Consider the following 24,455-nt stretch of genomic DNA (forward strand, 5'->3'; position numbering starts at 1 on the left):
CACTCTCCCCTCTGCTCATAGGAGTGCTGAGCTGTGCAGGGGGGGGGGGGGGGGGGAGTGATGGCTGGCTCAAGCTCTCAGCGGCTCGCTGAGAGGCTGAGTCAGGTATTGGTCCAGGCACCTGGCGGATCCCAACTCCGTGTTCGTGATGACGTGAGCAGAGAGCGGTACGATCTGCACTCCTGTGATCCATAGGAGATGTACAGCCAAACGAGCTTTGGCTGTACATCTCCTTTAAGTCACATGTTTGTAACAATGCATTCAACTACTAACTGTTAAGAGAAAGAATACTGCCTTTATACAAGTTTTATATTGGTATGACAGTTAAAAAAAATTGTATTTAAAATATCATAGGGGACTTGCAAAATAAGTACAAAAGACTGTTATAAAATACACATTTCTCGATAATAAACTACAGCTTTAAGGAACACTTTGGAATTTAGAGATATTTAAATTGAGAGTAGAAGAAATGTTTGAAGAGATTTCAAGGGGTATCCAAGAAATACTGAAATGCTCTCTCCAGCCCTCAGTGAAGAAACGTACATAGGGCTGTTTGTAAGCAGCTGTGGGACCTCACCTTCACCACCAGATGGCAATGTTAGTTAAACTAGTAATTGCAATTAGTGAATCCTAGAAACTGCTGAAGACCAGTGTCTCTGCATGCTATTACAGATATAGGTTACATATAATTAAGAAGACTATTACAGCAGTACAACACAAACTGATTTATAAAACCAAAAGAAGATTTTCCTTTTCTTCTTTCTTTTTTTTAACATTACCGTAAAAAAAAAAAAAAAAAAAAATTGTAATCTTATTTGGTTGCTTCACTGGATAGTGCTGTTTCCTATGAATTTTCTCCAAGCTTGTTACGATATTTGCTTTGACAGTTGAATCAGTTAGATTCTCCCCTGCGTCTCATAAGCAGTCTGATTCACCTCTTATTCTCATTTGCAGAGTGGCATAACTCAACACCATCAGTGGAGTGCACAAGTTATTTCGCAAACAGGGGTGCTTGCACACATTTTGTTCTTCATGGCAGAGTAAACAACAAATAGCATTTCACATGGTTTAAGTTGTCAAACCATATCTTTTACTGAGTAAATGTTAGTGGGAAATCGCGTACTTGTTTGCAGCACACAATGCTAGGAGATTCCCAGATTTCAGTGTTCTTTTGTGGTGTGAACATGGCATAATTCCCTGCCATTTAGGCAGTGCATTTCCTTTTCTATGGATCAGAGAGAATGATTGCTAAAGAACTATTAAGATATTCCAGTATGTTGGACATTTGTAGGATAGGGCAAGCTGTTCTGGCGATAAGAGCACCCATGCATTGCTATATCCTCAGTGTGGTACAGGAGTCTAAATCTGCAGATATAACTCCAAAATTTAAGCACACCATATCAATCTCTATGGACACAGTCCACACATGCCTAGACTTGGAGCTACCTGTATTAATTATACCCTTGGTTGCCAACTCGGGTTCTCTTAAAAGTGCCCAGTCTGTTAGGACTTTTCCAGTACCTTCACTTTTATAAAGTGATTGGCCTAATCTGAATACAGTCTTTGCTGCCTCCAAGCATTTCGCCCAGCAATACCCTATTAGGAGGAGTTCTTAAATAAGTGAGCTGTCCCTGTACTGCACCTAACCATTTTCTGTTTTTAAAAGACTCTGACTCCCACTGTGGGGACAAACAGGTCTTTAAAGACCCTGTGAATAAAAAGCTGTTAGCCTTTTCCAAGGCATTATTCCTCTTCCCAGGCCCTGTCCTACAACCTGTCATTATAGCAATGCCTATCTGTCAGACCTAGTCTAAGGAATTGTCTCTGGGTCCTGGATCTATCCTAAGTAACCCTTATGTCCTTCTCTTTAGCTCCACTCTGCTGTGTTGACAGGCTACCGTACCACTTATTCTACTTAAAATATCTAGAATCAACCTCCTTGTGATACACATGCCAATGGCCATCACTGGGGAAAAAGAGTACATTTTTGTCCCTGGTGCTTAGAGCCATTAGATAGTACCTTCAATGCAGGTCATCTAACCAAAATCAAGTATCCACCGTGCATATACCAGGCAAGGAAAATTTGTAGGCTGACTCCTAAGGATAGTCTCTTCCCCAAGGTGTTTCAATATCTCTATCACAAGCGGTTTTTGGTCTGTCTGAGCTATCCCTATCCTTTTAAAAGCAGGTCTACCAAGCACCTGGAAAGCATGTTTCTCATAGGATGAGGCTAGGATATTCCATCCTAGAAAAAGTACTCAATGGAATGAATCCTATCTTTTCTCCAGTATAGCCTGGATCAAGATTTGGCCTTGAGCACAAAGGGTCAAGTCCCAGACCTAGCAGTTCTTTTTCAAAGACAACTTGCCTCTCACTCCCCAACAAAGACCTTTGTACTTTGAACCTGTCGGGGACATTTCTCACAAGGTTGCCTTTGTTGCCATCGCCCCTCATGGTAATTTTCTAAGTTGACCGCCTTTACCTTTTAAAACGCTATTCCTTGTGCTTCACAGAGACTAGGTTGTTTTGAGGCCCATGGCCTCTTTTTTTTTTTTTTCCTTCCCAAGGTAGTTTTTTCCTTTCGCCCTAACCAGGACATGTTTTCCCTGGACATTGTTGGATGACTGCTCCCTGTCATCCAAAGGAGATTTCACTCAATTATATGGATACACTTTTCAGGTCTGTCAATTACAGCTCCATTCCTGAAGGTCCATGCAGGAGACAGCCTGCTTCTCATTCTACTTTCGCCAGGTAGATTCAGAAGCTCATCATTCAAACCTACAGGCTGATTCTAAACTCAAAAGCCTTGTACCCTTATTCATTCTCTGTAGTAAGGTAGAAAACTTTCCAATGCATGTTCCCCCACCCCCTCTCTAAACACTTACCTGAGGCATCTTATGATCCAGCTCTCCCCATCTGCAGCGCCATTGCTGCCTCTTCCTGGTCTCAAAGGAGACTCTTGAGAGCAGAAGAAGTCATAGGCTCCTACTGCTGTCAGTCACATCTTGTGAGGAGTTAGCAGGGGGGCGTGGCTGAGCAGCTCCGTGTTTGTCTAGGGACGCACACAGCACGGCTTGGGAGCATGTCAGTACAGGTGCTCCCTCAGCACACTGCTCACTGGGGAGGTACCCACAGGAAAGGTGATGCAGAGAGCCACCGCAGGGAACTTTAGAAGAGGAGGTAAGGGGCTGCTCTGTGCAATGATATATAGCTTTTTTATTTTTTTATGCCTTTACATTCACTTTAAAAACAAGATTCCACCTTTTACCTTTTAAAGCACTCTCTACCATATCTGTTAGTGCTTCCTAGACATCTGTTTCTCAGATTAGCAAGACTGCTACCTGGTCATCAGTTCACATGATATTATTATTAAAAAGGATTTCTATAGCGCCAGCAGTTTACGCAGCGCTTTACAATATTAGAGGGAGACAGTACGTTTACAATACAATAAAATACAAGAGGATTAAGAGGACCCTGCTCTGAAGAGCTTACAATCTAATGGGATGGGGCAGGTGTTACAAGAGGTTGTAAGAGTAGGGAATGAGCTGATGGCAGATTAGTTGGCGGTGTGATAGGCTTCCCTGAAGAGATACGTTTTCAGGGATCGCCTGAAAGCAGCTGGAGTAGGAGATAGCCATACAGGTTGAGATAGAGCATTCCAGAGGATGGGAGAGGCCCTGGAGAAATCCTGGAGAGAAGCATGAGAGGAGGAGACAAGGGAGCTTGAGAGTAGGAGGTCTTGAGAGGACGGTTTGGGTGATATTTGGAGACAAGATTGGTGATGTAGCTCGGGGCAGAGTTGTGAATGGCTTTGTATGTTATGGTTAGTATTTTGAATTTAATTCGCTGGGCAATCAGGAGCCAGTGTAGGGATTGGCAGAGAGGGGAGGCAGACGCTGAGCGGTTGGTAAGGTGGAATAGCCTGGCAGCAGCATTCATGATAGACTGAAGAGGGGATAGCCTATGAAGTGGTAGGCTTATGAGAAGGGAGTTGCAATAGTTGAGGCGAGAAATAACAAGGGAGTGAATGAGTAGCTTGGTGGTTTCAGTTGTTAAGGGGTGAATTTTAGAGATGTTGTGGAGGTGAAGTCTACAAGCTTTTCACAATGATTGGATTTGGGGCTGAAAGGACAGGTCATAGTCTAGGATTACACCTAGTACCCTGGCATGAGGGGAGGGATTGATGGTTGCATAACTAATTTTGATAGAAAAGTCATGGAGGGGGGCACGGGCGGGAGGGAATATTACCAGCTCAGTTTTAGAGAGATTTAGTTTGAGGAAGTGGTGCGACATCCATGTTGATATGTCAGTAAGTAAGTTAGCAATGCAAGAGGAGACTGAAGGAGTGAGGTGAGGAGTAGACAGATAGATTTCAGTGTCATCGACATATAGATGGTATTGGAAGCCGTGGGCGGTTATCATGTGACCAAGGGAGGCGGTGTAGATAGAGAAGAGGAGGTGTCCAAGAACAGAGCCTTGGGGAACCCCCACAGAAAGGGGCAATGGGGAGGAGGAGATAGAGTTGTGGGTAACACCGAAGGAGCGCTGTGATAGGTAGGAGGAGAACCAAGATAGAGCAGAATCTTGGAGACCAAGGGAACAGAGTTTATTAAGACGGAGCAGGTGGTCAACCGTATCAAAGTCCGCAGAAAGGTCAAATAATAGAAATATGGAGTAGTGGCCATTGGTTTTAGTAGTTAGTAGATCGTTTGTGAGTTTTAGTAAGGCAGTTTCTGTAGAGTGCTGCGAGCGAAAGCCAGACTGTAAGGGATCAAGAAGGTTATTTTCACTGAGGTAGGAGCTGAGACGGTTGTAGACTAAGCGTTCTAGAAGTTTAGAAGTGAATGGTAGCAGTGAAAAGGGTCTTAAGTTGTTCAGGTTGGTGGGGGTCTAGTAAGGGCTTTTTAAGTATGGGAGTGATCTGCGCATGTTTTAGAGGGGAGGGGAAGGTGCCACTAGAGAGGTAGAGATTGAAGATGTGAGTAAGGGAGCATAGGATGGAGTAAGAGGGTGTCCGTAGTAGTTGTGAGGGAACAGGATCCAGGGAACAGGTGGTTAGGTGGGCAGCTGAAAACAGTTTTTTAACCTCTTCAGTAGTAGCCAGTTCAAAGGAGGAGAGTGTTGACTGTGCTGTTAGGCTAGGTATGTTGAGTGGGGAAGATGTGCACGCAGTGGAGGTGTCCTCACGTATTGCATCAACCTTGTCTTTGAAGTGATTGGCAATCTCTTGGGCAGTGAGTGAGTTAGTGAGTAGAGGGGGTGGGGGACGAAGTAGTTTTCTATGTTTCACCAGATGGACATTCAGGCTTCAGCTGATGGTTCTTCAGGCAGCTCTGTAGGCTGGGTCAAGCTTCCTCTGTTAAACCTATGGGTTTTATTGGGCCTGTTAGCTTTTTGTTTTCTTTGTTCAGACTAGACTAGAGTCTTGGAGTTTGGGGACTCTAATAAAAAAAAAACATACATACATACATACTCACCTCTATCAATGTGATGCTACAGTTGTCCCATGTTGCTCCAAACCGGAGACTTAGGTGAACACATGACTGCTAAATGCTCAATTCTTGGTCCGCTCAGAGCGGACAGCAGTGACCCTCAGTCACTGGCTCTCCACTCTGCTCCGCCAGTGCTCACTGGAGCACTGAGCTTGGGAGAGGGTAGATGCAGCTGGCTTCAGCTCTCAACTTCTAGCTGAGAAGCAGAACCAGCTGTCATTGAGGCAGCTGATTGGATCAATAATTGTTGGGATCCTTCCAGAGCCTGGATTGGCTCTGCCACATCAACTGCGGGCAATAGCCAGCTGTTAGCAATGGGTCACAGGAGTGCACTTACTATTGCTTTCCTGTGACCCAGAGTCAGCTATTGCTTGCTACAGACTAAGGCATAATGGGAGTGGGAGGGCTTATACTAGGCTGCCTTGACAATGTTGTTTGCCAGTGTCCATTCTCCTGAAGGCAGCAGCATATTTTAGTGTACCTGAATGACTCTATCCTGTGTTGCGCTAATGTATTCAAAGAAACGGATTTCATGCAAAGTCAAAATTCCTTTTTTTTTTTTTATTTGGAATATACAATAGAAGGAAATCTGTTAAAACGTGTCTGGTTTTTATTGCTGCTTGTATCCCAACTGGGAAGATTTACCCATTTTTGTCCTGATGAATGGTATTAGCGGCACATAAATTAACAGCACATAAAAAACTAAAAAATGTATATAGGCAATTGAATTATAACTAGGCCCACCTTTTTTTTTATGAAGACGTTTTTGCAGATGGAGCTAAATCTTCAAATCGACCTTCACTTGATTGGTTTGGCAGTATGGAGTGTTATTTGTTGCCAGTCCACAAACTGTGCTTACATCTGATTTTTACAAGTGACAGTAGAAAATCTCAGGATTTATAGATAGAAATCCTAACTAATTTTTATTTCTTTTATGTCAGAAAACCACTGCGGAAATACCTTACAGTGAACATTCTTTAAAGGAGGATTTAATCAGTGATTTAAAAGGTATGCCATTTACTTTATATATGCTCACTTTAAATATGCTCACTAAACCTTTATTATTATTCATTTCACTACTCCCCTGTATATCCCTGGACAGAATTACAAGGACAGGCATATCCACGTATAAATAAATCAGCATAAACTTTCTAAGCAGGCTTTACAGTATGCCTAACATCTGATAGAGGTCCTGTTATAAAGAAATTATGATAAACTAGTTTTTAGGGCAGCTCTTCACAGCTTTTTTTAATTTAAATTCAAATATATTTTTTTGTACAATTATATATTTATGCAACCAGGCAGGGTGTAGTTTTGCTTGATGTCCAGTAGCACAATGTGACTTTAAGGCAGCAGCAGACACCTGCCTCACAGGGTTAGAAGATTGCCTGTTCACATTTTAAAAGGATAACTGGTTTCTCGTTTTACCTTGATTTACAATGTTGTAAGTATACTTTCCTTCTCCAGTCATATAAAAGTTTATGCTTGCCCAAAAAAGATCTATTTGTATAAAAGTAAATGTTTTTTTTTTTCAGCTTCACAAGAAATATCAATTCCACCTGTAGCAACAGAACCTAAGAAGTTTTCATCGTTCAAAACCGGTAATTAAAATTGGGACTTATTATATGTATGTGTTTAATGTTTTACAGTGGTAAAGCTTTTGTATTTCTAACCTTTCACTGTACTTAAGAAATGGGTGAGCAGTTCAAGAAACCATTTAATCAACTCTGTAATGGCAATTTACCAGTGGACTGGTTAATTTCTCATAAACACCCCACCCCACACTAGTGGTGCCTGAAAGACATATATATGTTCATACTGAAATGATGTTTTAACCACTTCAGCACCGGAAGGTTTTGCCCCCTTAATTACCAGGCCATTTTTTACTGCACGGCGTTATTTTAACTGTCATTTGCGCAGTCATGCGACACTGTACCCAAATATAATTTATATCATTTTTTTCCCCACAAATAGAGCTTTCTTTTGGTGGTATTTGATCACCTATGTGGTTTTTATTTTTTGCTCTATAAACAAAAAAAAGAGCGACAATTTTGAGAAAAAAAAAAACAATATTTTCCATACTTTCTGCTATAAAACACATCCAATGGAAGAATGTAAAAAAAAAATCAAATGTCTTCATCAATTTAGGCTAATATGTATTCTGCTACATATTTTTGGTAAAAAAAAATCCCAATAAGTGTATATTGATTGGTTTGCGCAAAAGTTATCGCGTCTAAAAACTATGGAATATTGTGGCATTTTTATGGTTTTATTTTTTTTTTTTACTACTAATGGTGGGACATTAGCAGGACTGCAACATTGCAGCAGAGAAATAGGATGTCTAACTGACACTTTTTTAGGAACTAGTGATATTTTTCATTGATCAGTGCTAAAAATATGTATGGTTACTGTATTAATGACACTGGCTGGAAGGACCGTTACTATCAGGGGCAATCAAAGGGTTAACTGTGTGCCTAGCTGGTGCTTGCTAACTGTGTTGAGGTTGCTCTGACTGGGTGAAGACAGAGATTGGTGTTCCAGCTTAGCAAGAACCAAAGATCTCTATCTTCTCCCCTGTCAGAATGGCGATCTGCCTTGTTTACATAAGCAGATCGCCGCTCTCCCTCTCCAAGGAAGAATAACGGGCGGCCCGTGGACTTTGGTTCGCCAGACCTGCTGATTGGCATGTCCTGTGTCCAATCAGTGCGCAATTGCGCCCTCCGGCTGGGCGTGCTCGCCCCCTAGTGTCTATTGCATGAAATTATGTTCAGGTACATCGTTTCGCACAATAAAGCCGACCTGCCGCAGCACAAGGGCAGTACAAGTGCAGTAAGCGGTCGGCAAGTGGTTAAAGAGGATTTCCCCACTTTTTAGTTTTCAATAAAATTTTATTGAGAAGAAATAAAAAAAAAAAAACGAACAAGGTAAAACAGTATCAAAACAACATGTGACACAGCATTAGAGAGACAGTTACACTACCTCGCTGCATGAACCAAAAAAACAATTTGTGTCTGTTAAACCGTGCGGGGCACGTACTATAGAACCTTATTCACGACCAACTATGTAAAGCCGGAAGCATAAAATGGGGAATCCTCACCCCGCTATGGTAGCATGATACAGTTCTAGAACTACAGCAATGTGAGCACAACAGAAGGCAAAGGAAAAAATATGAAACAAAAAACATAAAGTAAGAAGGACAAAATGACTCTACTCGAGTAGGTGCAGGTAAACTCTGACAACGAAGTAGAAAACGCAGCTTAACTTTCAACCCCTGAGAGCGTCATACACAAAGTTTACGTCCCGGGTCCCCAGCACCCGAAGAGGTTGCGAAACATTGGGATTTCCCCACTTTTAAAGAAATTTCTAAAGAACATATGTGCTGGGAGTGCGCAAACCAAGCTGCCTGCATCTTGCAGCAATGGACAAACCAGTCTATAGGTCTGGTGAACTGGCTGGGAACAATTTAATGACAGAATATCAAAGAAATCCTGTTGAATCAGGATTTTACCAGTTGACTTTGTAACCACCATAAAGTCAAATAAAAATTCAGAAAACAGAAGTTTGCCTGAATTAAGCACCTTTTGGTGCTATTCTCCCTCTAATTCCTCTTGAACCAAATTGTATTGTAACTGTAATATGTTCCTTCATTTTGTAAAGCGCTGTGCAAACAATTTGCGCTATATAAATCCTGTATAATAATAATAATAATTCTGCTGTAGTATTGTGTTTCATTATCCATGGCAGAATGGCTTTGTGTTGTGCATAGATTCCATTATTGAACATGAGACTTTACATAAAATCCACTATATCACGTTGAATTACAAAAAATTGCAAGCGGGGCAGGTTTTCTAACTTGTCCAATCACTTATTCCCTGTGACTCCAGCTAGTGGCATCAGCAAACACTCACAGTCAAGAGGCCGGTCTGTCTAAAACTGGCTAATTGAAACAACTATTAGTTCATGTCAATGTAAAAAAAGCTTGTGTTACACATTACTGCTGATATATTGTTTTTGTTTTATCATAGGCAAAAAACTTAGAATGCTGACTGTCTATACCATAAATAAAGCAAGCTTGCAGCCATTTTAAACTTTTACACATAAAAGTACTGTTTGGATGGTAGAAAATCCCCACTAAACCTGGTTTTATATGGTTACTACAGTAAGACTTTGGTACTGAGATCTTTTTGTGGGCCTCAGCCTTGCCTAACGTGCCATCCTGCTGGCAAGTGATTGCTTACTTTTTGGCCACTGAGGCACTCTTGAAGATGGGTGGATAGGGTTGACAAGTAGCCCCAACACAAGGCCTCTGATTTTATCCTTTGTTATTAGAGGTTGATTTACTAAAACTGGAGAGTGCAAAAGCTGGTGCAGCTCTGCATAGAAACCAATCCGCTTTCCATTTTTTTTTTTTTTTGTCAAAGCTTAATTGGACAAGCTGAAATTAGAAGTTGATTGGCTACCATGCACAACTGCACCAGATTTTGCACTCTCCAGTTTTAGTAAATCAACCCCTAATAACAAAGGATAAAATCAGAGGCCTGCATACAGGAGGCATTTCTAGCACACCTATTTGCAATAGAGATGTACCGAAATTGTGGCCGTGTTATTGGCATTTTGCTGATAAGAGAAAAAGGTGCCGATATTGGCGCTGAAAACGATTTTGCCATGACTTTACAATGATTTTACTCTGCTTAGGGCCAGTTCACACCATAGAAATGCAGTCCAGGTGCATTTCTGCATGCACGTTTTTGAGTCATTTCCGATGCGTTTTTTGATGCTTTCCGGTGCATTTTTTCCATTTTGTTCAGGAGGGATTTTGGTCCATTCTTCTTTACAGATCGTCTCTAAATCCTAAGGGCTTTTTTGGCTGTCACTTGGCAACTTAAAGTTTCAGCTCCCTCCATAAATTTTCTATAGGATTACAGTCTGGAGACCTTAATCTGCTTCTTCTTGAGCCACTCCTTTGTTGTCTTGGCAGTATGTTTTGTGTCATTGTCATGCTGGAAAACCCATCCATGACCCATCTTCAGTGTTTTGGCTGAGGGAAGAAGGTTCTCATCCAAGATTTTTCAATACATGGCCCCAAAGTAAGCCTGTACCTTTAGCAGAGAAACAGCCCCAAAGCATAATGTTTCCACCTCTGTGCTTGACTGTAGGGATGGTGTTCTTAAGGTCAGAGTCAGCATTTTTCTTCCTCCAAACACGTCGAGTTAATGCCAAAGAGCTCAATTTTGGTCTCATCTGACCACAGCACTTTCTCCCAATTCTTCTCTGAATCATTTAGATGTTCATTGGCAAACTTCAGATGGGCCTGTACATCGGGAGGGGGACCTTGCGAGTGCTGCAGGATTTCAATCTATGGTGGCGTATTGTGTTACCAATGGTTTGTTTGGTGACTGGTCCCAACTGCCTTCAGATCGTTTACAAGCTCTTCCTGTGTAGTTCTGGGCTGATCCCTCACTTTTCTCATGATCTTCCTTACCCCATGAGGTTAAATCTTGCACGGAGTCTCCTTCTCGCCAAGTTTCTTGCTGATGGTCTTGTAGCCCATTTCAGCCTTGTGCAGGTCTACAATCTTGTACCTGATGTCCTTTGACAGCTCTTTGGTCTTGCCCATGGTAGTGAGGTTTGAATGAAAGGAAGAGATTCTGTGGATAGGTGTGTTTTATACACATAACGTAACGAGTTGTCGTTAGGAGCACCTTCTTAAATTGACAGGACCAATCAGTGTACCACATGAGTACATGCTGTAGCCATTCTGTGGGAGCCAGAATTATTGTTGGTTGGTAGGGGATCAAATACTCATTTTACTCACTGAACTGCAACTCAGTTTATAACATTTGTATTGTGTGTTTTTTTCTGGATTTCTGGTTGATATTCTGTCTCTATCATTTAAAATACACCTACGATAACAAAATATAGACCCTTTATTTCTTTGTAAGTGGGCAAACTTACAGAATCTGCAGGAGATAAAATAATTATTTTCCCCACTGTTTATTTTTTAAAATCTGTCATTTTTGGTTTCTGTTTTCGGCCAAGTGCATTCTGCATTTCCGGTTTCGGCACCAAAATTTCCATTCAGTGGACCTCTAATTTGCAAGCATTGTGTGGGGACAAAGGACATAATTCCTTTAGCAGTAGTTACATTTTGCATTTATGATCGTGTAATATAGATGATTAGGTGATTAGATCCAGGGCATAAAGGTCTTTAATCTGTGAGTGTGATTTTTGCTGTTTTTTACATCTTGACTGGAGTTTTGAAGTGCCATTGAAATAAAAGTTTACTTAATATCATTATAGCTTGGTTAACAAATCTAATTCACAACATGTCACTTGCTCTTTTCTACTTGCTAGCTGTTAGAAGGTTGTAAATTTTCTTACAATGTAACGGAAGCATTTTTGCAAACTAATCCTACATTTCATATCAAAAGGTGCCGAGGAATTCCTAGTAAAATGTTCCCTTATTCCTTAAAATGTTTTGATAACAAGGAATATACATTTTGAGGTCATATGAGTTAAACAGATATTTGACTAATGAGTATATACTATATGTATGGACTAGCCTTGTTTAAATAACCCACTTACTGTACTCTTAAAATGTACATTAGGATTTAGGTTATAATCTCCTAAATCCATCTTTATCTTGCAATGTAATTATACAGTATTAATGAGATTCTAATAATCTCTAAGTATACTTTCTAAGTGGACACACTGCTGTTTATTTATTTGCCTGTAGGATTTGGAAGGACATCTTAATTGTCACAAATCTATATGAATTGTCACATTTATTGTGATTTGTTAACCTTAACAATTGCTCAAATCACTGATATATGTTTTCTTGGTGTGTTTTAGTTAAATTACAAACCTCGTCCTGTAATAAATTTAAAATACTTCAGACTGGGTGATCAAAACTGGGTAGATGTTGCATCAAAAAAGATCACAGCTCTCCTGCCATGTCTACCTCAGCTGACATACGCATTTTAAGCACTTTGTTCCCTTACTTGCATGGAAATTAAATGATTGGTTCCAGCATGCACAGAGAAGTCATTATCATTTAAATGTGTGGATGTTTTTAGAGTGGTTGTAAATCTCAGACAAAAATATGAACAAAGCATATCCTTCAATAGTGTGTACTTGTCTCAATTAAAAGCACTAGGTTTCAGTTCTGTCTGCTGTTTTGTTCCTCTGCTATCAACATGAGTCACTTTTGACAATTTTTCCTGACACCAAGAGAAAAATGGTGAGTGGGGAGGGACCTTTATCAGATTGATAGCCTCAGCTCTGTTCAGCTCTGTTCCTGTGAACGGGGTGAAGGGGATTGGTCTCTTCCCTCCAATCAGCTCTCAGCTGTCCTCACTGAGCTCTGCAGAGTGTAACTTCAGCTCTCTGACCCTTTTTTTCTGAATTCTTACACAAGCTTATAAATTCAGCACTTTGAATAGGGAATAGAGAAGACTACAGATAGACAGATACAACTTTTGTAAGAAGATTTGTTTAATCTCTGTGTATCACCTGTGGATAGTCCCTTCACTGGGTATATGTTAAGGTTTACAACCACTTTAAAGTAAAACTAGACATAGTTAAAGCATCCCAAAACCAATTGTAGGTAAAATAAATCATACCTAAAAGACCTTGAGGTCACAAACATACAAGGGTTTCTATTTACAAAGACATGATTAGACATTTACAAGATCCCTGGCTCACTTGACATAAGCAACCATTATTTACTGCAATTCAAGCAAAAATACAGACCCATTAACACTGGTTTATATCTGCCTTATTACCACAAAACAATAATAAAGAAAAAACATTTCCAAATTGAGCAACCAATGTCTTCATGCATGGAGGGCCTTGATATTACTATTCAGTTTGTACACCATTAGACAACTTAGCAACAGTGTTTGTATTGCGTAGTGATTATGGGTACACACAGACCTAATAAGGGATGCCTTGATGAGCTTTCCTGATTACCAGTGTAGAAAAGCTGAACTGAGCTAGACCGCTTAACCATGTTTGCTTTAACTTGGAATACAAAAATGCAGATCGGACTGCCTATCCATTTTCCTGAAAATCTCTTCATGGGTATTCTTGTGCTAGGTGGACCCAACAACTGGCAGAGTTACCTGGAAGCTGACATCCGTTTTCTCATGCTAGTTGTGTTTTTTCTAGAATTAATCTGGAGATAGTGTTTGTGCTATATACTGTTTAGACGATTGCATTGGCTATGCAGGTTTGTTGATTAGCATATATAGTGCCTTTAAAAAGTATTCATACACCTTGAAATGTTCCACATTTTGTCATGTTACAACCAAAAACGTAAATTAATTTTGTGTGATAGACCAACACAAAGTGGCACATAATTTTGAAGTGGAAGGAAAATGATAAATGGTTTTCAAAATTTTTTACAAACCGATATCTGAAAAGTGTGGCATGCATTTGTATTCAGCCCCCTTTACTGATATTTCTACAAAGAAGTATTTGGTTCCTCAGGCCAGTGAGTGGGACTTTAAGGCAATAAAGAAAACGTATCAGCATAAAAGCGTTTTTAGATTTTATCGTAAAAGATACATGAATTACAACATGTTTGCTTCATAAATTATATAGTGCAGGGTGGGTGAGAGACCCATCCGTGATAGTGCAAGAAGGTAAAGAAGTGACACTTGTGAGTATTTGGTGACTTTAGAAACACAAAAATCCTGCCATCCGTCGGTATTGGATATTGCAGGTAGCGTCTCAATTTCCCACGCGTTTCGGCTTGCCTAAAGCGGCTATGCCTTTTTCAAGGTATCACCATATATTTTGTTTTTTGTATATACAGTTTCTCGGTCGTTGTTATTGGAACATGCCCCTCTTTTTCCCAAGGTAGTCACAAGATCCCCATAAAGGAAAGGAGTAATAGTGATGCAGGCAATGGTCCAGAGTAACTGGTTCCCTCATTCGGAGTCCCTGAAGGAAGTGGTAACTGTCCCTCCTCTGTTGCAGGTCTCAGGGAAAAGCAGGGCGGTATCTCCTCTGCTTCAGTCTTGCATCCGGATGCCGGAGAGGAAACACTCTTGGACGACGGTGACGCAACCAGCCTCCCTGTACAGCACATGGTCTCCCCCTGCAGGACAAAGATACAGTCCTGTAGCTTGGAGATTGGAAGGAAACAACAAGCACCGGTCCCGTATATCTTACTTGGTCTACCCCCACTGGACAAAGATACGGCCTTATACCCCCAAGACTGAAGCAGAGGAGATACCGCCCTGCTTTTCCCTGAGACCTGCAACAGAGGAGGGACAGTTACCACTTCCTTCAGGGACTCCGAATGAGGGAACCAGTTACTCTGGACCATTGCCTGCATCACTATTACTCCTTTCCTTTATGGGGATCTTGTGACTACCTTGGGAAAAAGAGGGGCATGTTCCAATAACAACGACCGAGAAACTGTATATACAAAAAACAAAATATATGGTGATACCTTGAAAAAGGCATAGCTGCTTTAGGCAAGCCGAAACGCGTGGGAAATTGAGACGCTACCTGCAATATCCAATACCGACGGATGGCAGGATTTTTGTGTTTCTAAAGTCACCAAATACTCACAAGTGTCACTTCTTTACCTTCTTGCACTATCACGGATGGGTCTCTCACCCACCCTGCACTATATAATTTATGAAGCAAACATGTTGTAATTCATGTATCTTTTACGATAAAATCTAAAAACGCTTTTATGCTGATACGTTTTCTTTATTGCCTTAAAGTCCCACTCACTGGCCTGAGGAACCAAATACTTCTTTGTATACATACCAGGGATGTTGGCGCAACTACTTTTAGGAATCATCTACCTACACTAACAATCTTTCAAAAAGGTTTTCTAGAGCTCTAAACTACCAAATCGCTTTACTGATATTTCAGCTCCCCCTGATACCCCTAACTAAAATCGAGTGGAACCAATTGCCTTCAGAAGTAACCAAATTAGTAAAAGGAGTCCACTACTGTGTGTAAGTTAATCTCAGTATAAATACAGCTGTTCTGAGAACCCCTTTAGAAGTTTGTTAGAGAACCTTAGTGAACGAACAGCATCATGAAGGCAAAGAAACACAGCAGACAGGTCAGGGATAAAGTTTTGGAGAAGTTTAAAGCATGTTTAGGTTATAAAAATCTCACGGAGCACTGTTCAATCCATCATACGAAAATGCAAAACTGCAAACCTATCAAGACATGGCCGCCCACCTAAACTGACAGGCGCCGGGCAAGGAGAGCATTAAAGAGAGAAGCAGCCAAGAGCCCATGGTAGCTCTGGGGAAGCTGCAGAGATTCACAGCTCAGGTGGCAGAATCTGTCCACAGGACAACTATTAGTCATGCACTCCACAAATCTGGCCTTTATGGGAGAGTGGCAAGAAGAAAGCCATTGTTAAAGGCAGGCCATAAGAAGTCCCGTTTGCAGCTTGTGAGAAGCCATGTGGGGACACAGCAAACATCTGGAAGAAGGTGCTCTGGTCAGACTAGACCAAAATTTAACTCTTTGGCCTAAAAGCAAAATGCTATGTGTGGCAGAAAATTAACGCTACACATCACCCTGAACACACAATCCCCATCATGAAACGTGGTGGCAGCATCATGTTGTGGGGATGCTTTTCTTCAACAGGGACAGGGAAGCTAGTCAGATTTGATGGGAAGATGGATGGAGCCAAATACAGGGCAATCTTCAAAGAAAACCTGTTAGTCTGCAAAAGACTTGAGACTGGGATGGGGGTTAACCATCCAGTTTCCTTCCACTTCACAATTATGTGCCACTTTGAGTTGGTCTATCACACAAAATCCCCCAAAAATACAGTTAGGTTTTTGGTTGTAACATGACAAAATGTAGAAAATTTCAATGGGTACGAATACTTTATGTAGTTATGTATGTATACTTTATGTAATTTTCAGGAGTCGTATACAACTCATCCTTCAAGGTAATAATCTATTTGTTGCATTTTTTTTAACCAACCATATTTTTTATTGAAAAAAGAGCAGTGCCAGGGTAGTATGCTTCATTTCTTTTACTTTTTTTTTTTTTCCATAACGTTTGAGTATAAGGCAGAAATAAACATCAGCCACATTAAGTACAATCAATTTGTTTGTACAGTTAGGAGAATACAAAACTTATCAAACATTGAGGAAAACATCCTTTGAAAGGTCAGGTCACGGGGGACCATATAGAAAACCATAAACAATCCGAAAGCGGGAAAAAAATAAAGGATGCAGTTTCGAATGGGTTAAATGCGAAAAACCTATCCAAATGAATGTTGAATAATTGAGAGCTTGGTTGTATACTCCGTAGAGAGCAATGGAGACAGCGGAGAAGCTGTGTGCACTTCATACGGTTCCTTCATGTAGCCAGCCTAGAGGGGAAGGGGGAGAGCCTACTGAATGTGGCAAGGTAATGGTATACTTGTGGGTGGGTGGGGGGTAGGGTAGGAGGGGATGGTAATGGTGGGGGTGGGGGTGGGTGGGGGCTAGGGTAGGAGGGGATGGTAATGGTGGGGGTAAGGGGAGAAAGAAGGATAAGAGGAAGAGAGGAAAAAGAAAAAAGGAGAGAGAAGGAGGAAGAAGAAGAAGAAAAAGGGGGAGCGAATAGTAAGGTTGCAGGTAATGAACATCCAGCATGCTGCATACCTGATCATCGAGAGTAGCGTTTTTTTTTTTTCATTTCTTTTACAAGTGGGATCTTGCAGTAGGAGTGTGCAGGTTCTTGGCACAAATGCTCATTTAGTAGCCAGATCATGTTTGTACTTCTGCCCACAATCTAATTTTTTTACTGTGACTGCCATCTATTGCACTGCAAGAATGTAGATGGATGCTTGAAAAATAAAGTGATTAACAAATCTGATTTAGCTCTTAGCCATTGCTCATGATGAATAATTAGATGAGCATATAATACATTTACAGGTGATTGCTGTGGAGAAGTATCAGCAGGGAATATAATCTGCTAAGTACATAATACTAGTTCTCACATATGCATTTATACTCTGCATTTAGAAATGGCATACCGAGTAATAATCTTGAATAATATCAGAAAATATTTTTTTTTTTTCTTCAGACAGCAGGGCAATTAACTAAAAATGTGTTGCCTGCCTGTGTATGCCCCAGTAAATCTGGTAATAAGCAGTGATTTCAGCACATGCAGAAAATAGGTCATGCCAATGGCAATTGTAATGACTTCTGTTTCATTTTGCAGGCAGGCAATACCTTCACAGTAAGAAGATTAACTGTGTGCACTAATTCTTGTGCTAATTCATTTTTTAGATTCAGATAAGCTACCAAGTATTTAAAATCTTTGGTTTACTGAGAGGATTACTTCTAGTTCCCTAAACCATATAACCCAATATTTGTTATCAGTGCAGTTGATTTGAGCATTGTATGTGAGAGGTGGGTCGTATATGGGCTAAGAAACTACTGGCAGTGAGTGTTGACAGTTGGCAAAAGGTCACTGAGAATTTGCAGCCTAGCAGTATTTAAAATGACCACAATTACCATATAAGCAATGTCATAGAATTCAGTAGACTAGAGCCATGGGCAACATCTGACAACAGGCAAGACAGATGCAGAGTTGTGTAAGTCCTTAGACAGATGGTCTGCTCAAACAGCAGACAGTAACAGATTCAGCAGACTGATGCCCAGGTCAAGTACAGAAGAACAGGTTCTGTGTTCCATACAGGTAAAATAAGCAATGAAGAACAAGAGCAGAATAAGGGGTAGATGAGCAGGATAGGCACAGACAAGCGAAGTACAACTGCAGTTCAAACCATTACAGTAATAATTCAATGCATATACCACCAGACAAGTCATAGGTAGTCAGACTTCTAACTAAGGCACGAGCAAATGGACAAACCTATTGATCAAGCACAGGCTGAATTCCTAGCATTACATTTAATTGCGTTTGATTAGGATACAGGTATTCACTACTGAAATTTGAGCTTTAGTGCTTTACAATGACCAGCAGATGGAAAGACTTTAAGCTAATCATTTCAAGCAGCACAAAGGCATTGGGGGGGGGGGGGGGATACAATTAAGCTGCTGCACCACTTTTCTGGTGCTAATCCCTCTTGTTATTGTATTGCGCCAAATTCATAAAGCATCTGCAACACTTTTGGCCCTGACAGCAACTCGTGCACCAAAGTCAGGTAGTTCTAAAATGCTCCACTTTTACATTGCGGTGCAATGAATGTGCCAAATTCAGAATCAAATACCAACAGTTCATATCTTCTGAAAGTGAAGCTAATTAAGACCAACTCTCTTTAGGCATATAGAGAGAGAAGCTGACAGATTTTGTGAACGTGTCTCATGCATTCTAAAAGTGACACAGCATGCACCAAAATCAAGTACAAGTTCTAGACAGATACATGAATTTGGCACACGCTGCATACCTTTTAGAATGCATGAGAGACATTTTTGCAAAATTTGTTTGTACCCGTCTTTATGAATTTCAGGAATTGTGGCATTAAAATGACTTTCTAATTTTTTTGGTCTCGGGCTTTCATCTGTTATATTGTCTGACGTACCACATTATTTTGTAGCTTTTGCATACATTTTTAACAAATTAAAGGTACACTTTATTATAAAAAAAATGTTTTGTTATGTTGCATAAATTTCAACCCATTTATGACCGAATAAGCCTGCATAAAACAAAACAATTACTAATGATCACAAATTTAGCCTGTATGTGTATGAACAAGTCATTATGTTTTTTTTCTCTCCTTTTTTCAATCAGCTGTTCACCAGGACTCTTATACACCTAAAACAAGACCACGATCTAGGTAACACTTTGCCTAACTATTTATTAGAATAATGATAAACTATGTATTTATTTAGCACTTTTTAAAAGTGAAATGTGCTCTACAGCAACAGAGAAAATTACAAGTAATAACATAAAAAGCACTTTAAAATTGTTTACAAGCGAATTCAGAATGTTGGGTTCATGATGACAAAAAGGCTTATTCACAATTCTTTAGTTTAGTTTCAGAAAATACTTTTGAATCATGTTATTTAATCCCTTTGACTGTCATCGATTAACAAAAATCCTAGCCGTATCATAGTTTAGGTAGCCAGTGATGTATGGAATATTCAGTCAAAGGGTTCAAAGAAGCTTTTGCCTGCAACAGCACCTTACAGCATAAAGTCTTATGATACAGCAATCACCTCCCTTTGTTATTTGTTTTAAAAACATACAAATGAACAGACTAGTGTGTTTTGCATGACTGTTTGGGTCTTACCGTAAAGAAAATAAAGTTGTCAATCCTTAACTCTCCACCAACTATAAAAGATATATTAAACAAAGAGTGTACAATGAAAACCACAATTTAAAGAAAAAATGAGAATTTCACACCACTAATACAATTTACATTAAATCAAGTGTAATAAAGAAAAATTGTATTTTTTTAAAACATCATACTACGTATGAAACAGGAGGAAGATGTGCCGATGTCAACTACAGTAGATGAGCAGACATAACATTCATCCATGTTGTTTTCTCATCTACAATCAGTTGATCTGTAGTAAGGTTACCTATAAGGCTCATTTTTTGCTACTATGATTGGCAAGACATAGACAATGATGAAATACAAAGTAATATGGATTTGCTGTTCTGCATGTGACTTTTAAAACTATTGGCATGAATTCTATCAACCTTTGGAAAGACTTCTGCTTTCTCAAAGTCAAATTGGAGTGATTTAAAGAGGTAATGTTACAAGCCGCACAAACCAAGTGATGCACTCCTCGGTCAAGCACTAGTAAAAGGTAATGATATGAAAAATCAAATTCAAACAGAATCACAATATTATTCCTGTTTACAATTGTCATTTAGGAATGTTATATGTCTTTACATGCATATCACTTGCAAAAATGAGGGAATTCCCTCTATAATAGCACTGGGAAAGCAAATTTAGTTAAAAACCATCTTATTTCTTACACTTCTTATAATATATTCCTCAATAGGAAGTATTTTCTAAATATTGTGACTATATTGTTGCTAGTAATTTTGTTTTCTGTCTACCTGTAAAAATTGTTTTACAATTACAACAAAACTAGAGAGTACAAGCTTGAGACAAATCAAACCGAAATGTACTGTAATTAGAGCAAAGCATTTTCCTGAAGCAGTGTGGACAAAGCCAAATGAACAGCAGCTAAAGGGCTTACATTTAAAACATTCCAGCTTTAATAAGTGAACAGCACAATGCTTTACTGTTGATACAAGGTATCTCTTTTCAAGCTCAGGTTGTTGGCTAGGCAAAATTAAAGGGGCATTCCATTAAAACCGTTGGGCTAAAATACATATATATGCAAAAACCAGCACCAGAATTTTCATGGCAAATATTATTGACCTTGTATATTTTGTTGCATTCAGTCAATAGGTAAAAATTATGTTTTATGTGGGAAAAAATGAAATCCTGGCTACTGTTTATGTTTTAAATAATTTTCTCAACATATGTTTAACATGCATTGTGGATTATACAGCTATATTATGCTTTCTGGCACAATTAATATTAGAAATAATTTTAACTAAGAAACTTCATGCATGCATTCATCAGTTTCACTTTGTTCTCCGTTGTAGTATGAAAAAAATATGGCATAAGGTATAATGTGAGTTTTTATTTTAAACCCACAGCGTAAATAAAATATGTGGTTATTCTGCCACGATGGCCCTTGTTCCAGTACTTCCTGTTATAGAGTGACAATGCCCTGCCCTGTCTCCCAATGGTGCTCCTACTTTGTCACCCAGTCACATGGGCTTCTGATTACAAGTGGCAGTTTTGACACTTATTTTGAAGGGTTTATTTACTAAAGCTGGAGAGTACAAAATCAGGCTTAAGCCCCGTACACACGTACCGATTGTCGGCCGAACGATCTGCCGTCTTTTGTCCGGTGCTGTTTTGTTGGTTGAAAAGTGCTCAAGACTGCACACGAATTTTGTTGGCCAACAACAACCAACTGCAGAAGTGATGTCATGTTCTGGTCTACTTTTCGTGTGTTTTTTCTTCACTGAGCATGCCCAGTCTTGATCGTCACATTTTTGTCGGCCGAAATCTGTACTGACTGACAAACAATCGACCGTTCTTTGGCCAACAAAAATTTTAAAGCCTGCACACCAGATTTTGTTCGGCCGAAAAGTCGCAGTCGGTTGTCGAAAGCATCATACTAACAAGCCGACAATAGGTCGATCGGACGTTGGCCGAATATATACGGCCGACAATCGGTATGTGTGTACGGGCCTTTACTTCTGCAAAGAAACCAGTCCGCTTCAAGATTTTATTGCCAAAGCTTAATTAAACAAGCTGAGGTTAGAAATTGATTGTGAAAAAACAAAAATTAAACCCGCGCTACACAACGTGAGAATTTAAATAAAGATAAATGCAATATTGGGCAGCTGCTGCAGACACTAAGAAAGTCTTAGGAAAATATGATGAAACCGAAATTATGCAGCGCTAGCTCAAAACAAAGTGTTAAGTGTTGTGATATAAATACAATAATCAGTATGATCAAATATACAAAAAAAGTGCTAAGTGCTTATAAATATCTGAGCAGTAACAGATAAATATATAATTAAATATGATAGTGCACAATAAATAAGTGATTGAAAATAGTCCAAATAAATATTCAGTGCTTGAAAAAGTCCTTATAGTGATCCAATTAAGGTGCCAAGGTGCCAAATAATTAAGGTGCTTGCAGAGTGATATGGTGCCCCTCAAGGTTCCCCACTCACCAGATTGCAGATAATCATAGACCTTCAAAGTTATTGCACATTGCCCGGGATCTTTACAGGACCAGAACTTCTCCTATGTAGCCTTGGAAATTGTTTTGGGTCAGCTTCCGCTTCCACCGTTAAACAAAAAAATGGCCATACATGGTGAAGTAAGTATGAGCAATTTTATTCCCAAAAAAAATTTAGATGGGTACTCACAAGCAAGAATATAACTCAGGCATATACAAGGAACTCGTGTGGCGCCGCTCTCGGCGTGCGTTCCACACACAGGAAGTTCCTGACCGGAAGTGACGTTTGTTTTGGTCCGCGACCGGAAGTGCGTCAACGCGTTTCGCCGTCAATACAGCGTCTTCAAAGACATCACTTCCTGTTAGCGGAGGCTCTTTATATCGTAGCCTCTCGATGCTAATTTCCGGAATCTAATTATTTAAACTTTGGCAATCGATCATAAACCATATATCTTATCCAATGGCATTGTTATAGTGGAATTACTCATCTATAACCTTTGTTATTTAATTGATATATCTATAATATTCATGAGCGATTGTTACGTCCGGGCATCACTTCCTGTACACAATGCTTATTTAACCCATTGTTTATCCTGCTGTTTTACAATGTTAAAAACATCAAAGATATAAATATTTTATTGTGTTCTCATTAAATAGTTATTCAATTTTTAATACTAAGTTAATTGATGATAATAAAAATAATAAAAATTCATTAAAATTGATCTTAAATTAAACAAAATAAAAATAAAAAATATAAAATTATAATAATAGAAAAACCTGTAATATGTTCCTATAAATAATGGGACAATTGATATTTTAATAATATGATATACATAAATCATTAAAACCTTTATATAAATTAATATATAATCTTGAATTATAAAAACATGTAAATATATGTGTGGAGAGGAAATATGGTCATCAGAGGAATATAATAATATAATAGTATATATAGTCAATTCTGAATTTCTATACTAAAAATAATAAATAAAATGTTAATTAAAAAAAGGTTGAGAGGAGATTATATATATATATAAACATTTTATTCTTAAAGGAATAAAGGATATTTAGGGAGGGTTACCAATTGGATAGGAAACAATTGACATCTAAGTCTACGTTCAGTCCTTTTGGTTTGAGTGTCTCCAACCGATGGATCCACTGGGTCTCGTTTTGTGACACTGCTTTTTTAAGGTTACCACCCCTCCAGTGGGGTTCTATTTTGTCTATGGCACAAAAGGACAAAAGGGTGGGGTCACTATGATGGAACAATTTGAAATGGTGGGAAAGGCTGTGGTTTTTAAACCCTTTCTTTATATTGGAGACATGTTCTCTCAGTCTCACCTTCAGTTCCCTTGTGGTCCTACCCACATATTGTAGTCCACATGGACAAGAGAGAAGGTAAGTTACATGTGTGGATGAACACGTTATAAATTTATTGATTTTATACATTTTACCATTAAAAGATGATTTAAAATTCATATTTTTCCTTTTTCTAAACCTAGAGGTGCGGCAGATCATACACCTGCCGCAACTAAAGAACCCATTCTGATCCCAGAATGTGCCTATTTTTTTAGGTGGATTGACCACATTATGTGCTAGTTGTAACCTGAGGGTTTTAGGCTTGGTATAAATGAACTGTGGTTTTGAGGGAAGTAAAGTTTTAAGAACATTATCTTTTAGTAAAAGGTGCCAGTGCTTTTTTAAAATCTTCTCCATTTGGGTGTGCTGTCTTGAAAAGCTGGTGAGGAATGCCATACTATAATCTCTATTAGTCTTTTCTTTTTTCTTGAATAGATCCTTACGTTCAATATTTTTAACTTTTTTCTTTATTTTCTCCAGATCTTTTTTCTTATATCCCTTTTCAGAGAATTTATTTATGATTACTTCTGCTTGTTCATCGTAATCACTTTCTTTGTCACAATTCCTTCTTATCCTCATTAGTTGACTGCTAGGAATTGTATTGAGCCATCTGGGATGGTGGCAGCTACCTATGGGGATGTAGCCATTGGCATCCACTTCTTTAAAATAGGTTTTTGTAAAAAGTTTGTTAAAATCTTTAAAAATACAAAGGTCCAAAAAATTGATACCTTCCAAACTATTTGTGTGGGAAAAAGAAATGTTATATTTGTTGTTATTCATAGATGATAAAAATTGATCTAATGTATTCTGGGTACCCCTCCATATAATAAAAATGTCATCTATGTATCTCTTATAGGTGATGAGTTCCTTA

At 39.2% G+C, this 24,455-nt stretch overlaps 1 protein-coding gene across 2 annotated transcripts in view; it reads left to right on the top strand.

Moving 5' to 3' along the window:
* REPS2 (RALBP1 associated Eps domain containing 2) overlaps positions 1 to 24,455 on the top strand; it is a 281,085-nt gene that overhangs the window by 176,475 nt on the left and 80,155 nt on the right. For both annotated transcript variants that reach the window (XM_082248503.1, XM_082248502.1), the window contains exons 11-13: positions 6,434 to 6,500; positions 7,028 to 7,093; positions 19,230 to 19,275. In XM_082248503.1, the coding sequence (XP_082104629.1) occupies positions 6,434 to 6,500; positions 7,028 to 7,093; positions 19,230 to 19,275 (179 nt within the window). The remainder of the gene's footprint in view (positions 1 to 6,433; positions 6,501 to 7,027; positions 7,094 to 19,229; positions 19,276 to 24,455) is intronic.

This window comes from Pelophylax lessonae (genome assembly GCF_965119305.1).
Source record: "Pelophylax lessonae genome assembly, chromosome: 2".
Taxonomy (NCBI): Eukaryota; Metazoa; Chordata; class Amphibia; order Anura; family Ranidae; genus Pelophylax; species Pelophylax lessonae.